Source organism: Propithecus coquereli, unplaced genomic scaffold (genome assembly GCF_000956105.1).
Source record: "Propithecus coquereli isolate 6110/MARCELLA unplaced genomic scaffold, Pcoq_1.0 Scaffold140, whole genome shotgun sequence".
Classification (NCBI taxonomy): domain Eukaryota; kingdom Metazoa; phylum Chordata; class Mammalia; order Primates; family Indriidae; genus Propithecus; species Propithecus coquereli.
This window is the reverse complement of record NW_012138303.1, coordinates 2,925,232-2,932,548: the sequence shown is the minus strand read 5'-3', so window position 1 is coordinate 2,932,548 and position 7,317 is coordinate 2,925,232. Positions and strand designations below refer to the sequence as shown.

The 7,317-nt window shown below is 37.4% G+C and overlaps 1 protein-coding gene across 1 annotated transcript in view; it reads right to left on the bottom strand.

Moving 5' to 3' along the window:
* Positions 1-276: 276 nt before the first annotated feature.
* The window catches only part of RGS5 (regulator of G-protein signaling 5), a 52,488-nt gene continuing 45,447 nt past the window's right edge, over positions 277-7,317 (bottom strand). The window contains exons 4-5 of the mRNA XM_012639565.1: positions 5,883-6,049; positions 277-1,491 (exon numbers count right to left, since the gene is read on the bottom strand). Of these exons, the coding sequence (XP_012495019.1) occupies positions 1,330-1,491; positions 5,883-6,049 (329 nt within the window). The 3' untranslated portion in view covers positions 277-1,329. The remainder of the gene's footprint in view (positions 1,492-5,882; positions 6,050-7,317) is intronic.

The following is a 7,317-nucleotide window of genomic DNA, read 5'->3' as shown; positions in this document are numbered from 1 at the left end:
TTTGATCTTATTTATCACTAAATTATGTGAATCATTACTAATAAAATCTACTAAAGATTAGAAAAAAATTCTAACAAGACTTATAATGATAAAATACAGAATTAGAAATTTAAAGCTACTAAAAAAAATACCATGGCCTGTCAATTAGCTGTGTATGAGGCATGTCGGGAGTATAAATCTGTACTTTGACTATAAGCACAATTGACTAATGCAGGGGGCAAAATAGTGAGGGAAGATTAGAGTTGCTAAAAGGTCACATTTTTATTTATTTTTTGTAAAATGCAGAGTACTCGAAAATTCTGTCTCACTTAGAAAGCCTCTATATATAGTCACCTTAATTTTTCCAAGGATGATTTGGTGTTTTGAAGATAATTGTCATTATCCTATGATAATAGCACCATAGGATAATTAGCCATTTAAGCTTAATAATGTTTTCCCTTTTTAGTATAGCCCTCTTAATATTGAGGTGGGAGACCACCCCACTGGAGCAATAGTTTTATTTTACAGGATTAGAATTAGAAATTTTGGAATTTTACACTCATGAGGATTTCAAATAATTTGGAAACTGTAACATTTGACCTATATGCTAGGAGCATAGATACATATATAAAATCATTCATTTTTTAATGTTAAGTTGTTGATTTAAAACGGAATTTGGTAACTTTATGGGGAGGCAGTGAGGGAGGTATAAGGAAAGAATTGCTATGAATTGTGTTCAGATTGATTTTGTATAAACACCATATTTTCATGGTTGTGTTGTGTCTCTTCCTTATATCCAGGTAACGTGAAGGTGCTCCAAGGAAAGATCAATATTTTAAATATTGTATTGGCTTAAAATATCAAATAGTGGCTGTCTCATAAAGATCACATCACCTTTTACTAACCAAATCAGAAATAATTAGAGGGGTGATCTCCCTGGATCAGAATTAAAACAAGTGAGATCAATTAAGCTCCCTTGAAATTGGTCTTTCCATATGGACATTCTTTTTCAGACCTATTTAGGTAGAAATCTACTGCCCAAATCCACATTTAATGATATATTCTTGTCTTATAATTCTTTGCCTTAGGCAGGATTTTTCTGTGGTTCTCATTGGATCTGACTACTAACTGAGTAGAGCTCAATTAAGAGTGGGGCAGGAAGAAGAAAGTAGGGAAAGAAGGCATTTGGACAATAGATAAACGCCCAAAACAATATGGAAAAAGAGAGCAAGCAATACTCCCCAGTATCTTTGAGCAGAGCTGCTGTCGGAAGATATGTAGGTTACAGGAAAATGCAGGGTTATTGTGGAGGAAGTAACTCAGGAAGATTTTCATAGCCTGACTAAATTACTACTTGATTAACTCCTGATAAATCTCAGTGCGCACAAAGCGAGGAAGTGAATCCTTTTCCATCAGGGCATGGATTCTTTTCTGGGCCACGTCAAAGCTGCTCAGGGAAGGTTCCACCAGGTTCTTCATTGTGATGTCCTTAGTGAAGTGGTCAATATTCACCTGTGGGCCAGGAAACAGGGTCACTGATCAGCCCAGGTTACAGGATTTGAAGAGGGATGGAGAGAGGGAGGTGGAATTCCTCACCAGTAAAACATAAGAGGGGAGGGAAGTCATAATAAGTGACTATTTAATAGCAATTGGGTAAGGCAACTGATGCTCCAATAAATTCATGACTCAGATTTCAGATCCAACCAATGTTAGACCAATGTCAGACCTTCCCTAGTGGCTCACATACACATTTCTCATTTAATCCTGACAACAACGCCAAGAATAACTTTTTTCCTTTTATAGAAAAAATATATGAATGCAGAGGGTTAAGTGGATCACAGAGCCACTAAGTGTATTTGAATCCAGAGAATAAGAATTTGAATCCAGATGTCCTGATGCCTCATTCCAAAATCTTCCTACTACAGCATTTGGTTTCACGCCGAGTGGAGGAATTGAAGAGAGAGAAAGAAATTCTGACCAGGGATCCAGGACCTCTTTGTATGGCTCCAGAAGAGCAAGGAAACTTGGCCTTTCCTAAAACAAACCGGGAAACAATCGTTCTGACAGAACAGTAACAAAAATAGCAGCTAATAGCCACTAATATTTATTGAGTGCTTAGTCTGTGCCAGGTGCTGTGCTGAGAACTTTACAAGGATGAACTCATCTAATCTTACGACTCTGTGAGGTAGATGCTGTCATCTACATTTTATCGTTGAGGAAAGAGAGGCACAGAAATATTACGTGATTTGCCCAAGGTTCACTGGTGGTAGAAAGAAGATTCAAAAACCCAGCAATGTGGCTCCAAAGCTGGGCTTTTAACCAGTAGACTACAGCATTGGACGGTATCATGGCTTATATGTCCTGAGTACAGGGCCACTACACTGCACAACTCCTAGGGACATCACTCATATTAGCGTCTACGTGAATGGCACCCCTGGAGTTGTGCAGGGTACAGACTGTATGAGCTTCCCTGAGTATGATTTGAATCTTCATACTTCCTGTTGTATGTTTGAATGACTCTTAAGGGGTCTGAGCATAAAAGAGAAAGAAGTAGAATCCAAATAAGCCAATGGTTCTGAATTGGAATGTTGAAAAACATTTCAGGTCTGGGCTGCTAGAGGTCCTTGGTACTGAAAAGGGCTATTTGGGCTCAGACACATATGAAGCAGCTGCTAGTTAGAGTCAGAGACAAAGGCGTGATTCCCTGGCAAGCCAGGCCGGAACAGACAGCAGGGTCAAGCAGTGCTTCAAAGTCCAGGACGAAATGAGTTGAAGCTACAGAAAGATTTTCCGCAGGTGAAAGGGGCCATTGTGCTTTATGCAGGCATGGTGGAAGACAGATGTCAGAATTGGGATCAGCCTCAGAGGTGATGGAGTCCACTGCCTGTCTTTACATGTGAAGACTCCAAGGCTCAAAGAGGTCAAAGTTACATGCCCACGAACAGCCAGTGCAAGACAGAGGTGAGGCTATGATGTAGATTTCTCTATTCTCAGTCTATTATTCTTCTCATCACACAAAGGCAATGCTTCTTCCTTCTCTTATATTAAATATATACCTGTACTAAGCTGGGAAGGCAGTTTTACTACAAATGGTTGAATTTCTATAAATTATAACAGTATCTCCTAATCGTATTTTATCAAAGGAGTGATGCATTTAAAATCTTCTAATATATAGTGTCCACCAGCAGATAGCAGCTATTTCTCTTATGATTTTTATGTGCATAGGCTTTCTTCAATGAGTCATTCTGATATATATTCATCTGTTTACTGATCCAGAAAAATACTATTTCATTAATTTTAAATATGTTCAAATGATAATTTCCAATGTACAAATTGACCTACGCATAGCTGTTTTTCTTTTTTAAATCTTTGTTCCAATTCGTATCAATGTATCATTTACTTCTTCATATTAAAGAGCTGAGGTGAATACTCAGAGAAATAAAATTTAGAATACTATTTGCCTTGGTAAATTTCTTACCTAGGTCAATCTTATCAAAATGAAATAGTAAATGTTCATGTCAAAATACAAGATGTGGAGAATTTTTTAATAAAAGCCACAACTTATTAAACATACTCCAGATACATATACAAATATGCGAGATGTTTACAGTTAGAAGAATTGAGGGTTAGAGAGCTTTAGTTAGAAACTTGCCCAAAGTCCTACATCTATCTAGGAAGGTCTGGAGTTGGATATTTCCATCCTTTCAGTTCACAAATATTTACTGAATGCCTTTTACGGTACAGAGCAAGATTTACATCCTCTTTAATGCCCAGCTCAGGCTCATTATTCAGGGTTGCCTGTATTTGGGGGTCTTATGTATACTATTATACCCCTACACATGCATAGATCATTTAGAATGAAGGCCAAGGCTATTTTAATTGCAGCCTTGCAATTTGTGGTTACCATTTATTTGTTTGAGTAACTGAGCTAGCCAGGGTATTATTGATTTCGAAACTCTATTTTTAAGGTTTCATATTTTCATGATAACCAACAATATATTAATAAGGAACCTTGAGAACAATGTTTTCCTAGAGCTCAGACCAACTTATGATAGTCTAGATGGGTCTCTACCATTTGCAGATATTTCAACAAATCCTAGAATTCTGTGAAGAAGAATAAAGTTGGTAGGAAGGTAGATTGGAAATGGGGAATCCACTTGAAATGGGAAAATGTGTGTCTAATTTAATATTAAATTAATCTTCTTATTAGCATATATTGAGAGATTCCATGCTGATCAAGGAAAGGATGGCCCAGCACAAAGGTATCTAAAGTAGGATAGAGCTAACATATATGCTTGAAGTGAGAGGTTGAGGAATAGAAGGGAAGATCTGATGATAATTCTCAAATTAATTCCCATTAAAAATCTAAACATGGACTCTTTAGAACCTTTTCATTTTCTCAACTTTGACCTATGGTTATCTATACTCTCATACTCCTAACTTCTACCTCTTGTGTCATAGAGGGAACTCATCTATTGGTTTTAAGGTATATAATTTGTCCATCTACTCAAGCATATATACCCTTTAAAAAGGATCAGTGAGGGATAATACACAACCAAATGAATAAATATCTAATGGTAAAACTTCAGTAGTCTAGAGCATCTGTGGGAGAAAAGAGCTATTAGGGGTTTTCCCTGTCAAACCATCTTAAGTAGATTACTGCCTACCCACAGGGTTTGCTCAGATCATCTCTGTGCTTGACTCCAAACCTTAATGAAACACTTAATGTCCAGACTGGATTAAAGGTAACAAGTGGAATTAGAGTAACCTGACCAAAATATCATGAACAGAACTTGCTGAGGCCATCCTGAATTTTACAACAGGTTTTTCAATGTGGTTTCATAAATAGCAAAGAAAAGAGCAAATAAACTTCCCCAAACCTTCTTGGAAATTAACACATATCTGGTCTTTAGTAGTCAATTAGTGATATCTTGGCTTTCAACATCTCTAGCTCTGTTATCTTGTAATATTTTGATTTTCAGGAGTAGATGTCTTATTGTCCCAACTACAGTGAAAATGGCAAAGGCCTGGGGGGAAAAATAAATGATAGAGAAGAGTAGAAGTGGGAGAAGAGATGAATTCAAAGGAAAGAAAAGGAAAGGGAAGAGAAAGGAAAGAGGAACCAAGAAACGTGGTAGGAATACTCATTAGGCATTATTTAGTTCAGACACTGAGATACAGGTTGAGTATCAGTTATCTGAAATACTTGGGATCTGAAATGTATTGGACTTTGAATGTTTTCAGATTTTGGAATATTCGCATACACATAATGAGTTACCTTGGGGATGGGACCTAATTCTAAGTACAAAATTCACTTATCTTTCATATATACTTTATATGCATAGCCTGAAGATAATTTTATACAATATTTTTAATAATTTTGTGCATGCAACAAAGGTTTGACTGTGTTTTGACTGAGACATAAGGCCAAATGTGGAGTTTTCCACTTGTGGCGTCATGTTGGTGCTCAAAAAGTTTCAGATTTTGGATTTTTGAGTTAAATATGCTCAAGCTGTATATGTTTTTACATCTACTTTTAAATTTAATCCTGACAACAATTCTACAAAAATAGTCTTCATTATTTTCATTTTCACAAAGAAAGAAACTAGGTTCAGAGAGATTCAGCAATTCATCTAAGATCATATACTGGTATCATTCCACTTGAGGTTACATGCATTGAAGTGAGACCCGTATATGGTCTAAACAGGATTCACGTTTATATCTGCTTGATCATTTGTTCTGCCTTTGTATTCAGTAGGTGCTTAATAAGGTGGCCTACTCACAAACAGGAGTGGCCTTTGGCTGCCAACAGCAGGTCTGTACCTCCTGTGTGAGTCCCGCCTGGGAGTTTGTGAGCTGCCCCTTGTGTGACCACACTCAGCCACCTACCCACCAGGACCGACCTCTTTAGGAGCCTCTGTTTGGATGAATTCTTCATAAATTTGCTTTGCCTTCTCAGCCATCTTGGCAGGAGACTTGATCTTCTTGTAATCCTCACAGGCAACCCAGAACTCAAGGTTTTCCTCACTGAATTCAGACTTCAGGAAACTTTTGAAACTGGCAAGTCCATCTAGCAAGGAAAAAAGTTGGGGAAATTTATTAATTTATTTCACTAACACTACACTTTGCTGTATAGCCCAGGCATAGTTACTACATATTTCTGTCATTATATAGGAACCTTACAAGTGTTAACTCATTTACTCCTCATTACAAAACTAAGAGGCAAGTGCTATCAATATCCCATTCTATAAATGAGGTCAGAGAGGTCAAACCAACTTGCCCAGAGACAACCACCTGGTAAATGGCAGCACCAGGATTCAAACCCAGGCCATCTGGCTCAAGAGTCTATGCATTTATTCATTTTTCTGGGCTCCTTATCAATAGATGCATGATTCAGCTTTGTGGAACAGAAAGTGTCTAAAAACGGCTGCCTACTTTCTATTGCACTTGGACTGGGAGAAAAATACAAGGCCAGCATAAATGTCACATCAGTGAGAGAATGGGAAACGGCTTAGCAGTGCTATCCTATGCACAAAGTTTTAGTTCATTCAAATCTGCCTTTCTTTATCCCTTCATTTGGGTGGAGAAGGGATAAGCAGATATGGAAGACAGGAATATAGCAGCGAACAGAGCTTCAGCCCTGCTCAACACGGGGAGTCACAGGGAACTCTGGGACTAGACAGAGGGACTTTCTACACTCTCCTTTAAAACAATTGACTGCAGTGTGTACTTACATGACAAATGTTTACCTGTTTATGGTATTAAGGGACATTATTAACAGTAATGCCATTCTGGACATTTATCAACTACCAAAGAGAAAATAGTACGTTTAAAGCTTGGTTTGTCAGAATAAGTAATGTTAATGTTAAGTACCACATATAAACTACTTACAATCCTTTTTTTTTTTCCCTTTCTACAGATGATTTTTGAGTAACTATTATGCTCCAGGCACTATGATAAGTCACTGTGGTAAGTAAAATAGGCCTGGTGCCTGCCCTGTTGGATCTTATAGACTGGGGGAAGTAGGAAGAAAACGAAGAAACACAAGAAACAAGAAATGTTTGCACAGTGAAGGGAAAACTTTAGGAAAGATAGTAATGGAGTCAAAGGAGGGTCCTAACTTTATTTTGGGCTTAGTAAAGGCAAGGAAGTAACATTCATTTGAGATATGAAGGATGAGTGGGAAGGGGCCAGATGAATGCCACATGCAGAATAGTTACTGTGTCCATCAATTAGATGTCAGTTTTTAAAATGTATTGAGTTAATATGATTATAACTATTGTGTTTCTGTTCTCAGCATACTATTGTTAGCATACAATAAACTTTAGTTTATAATTA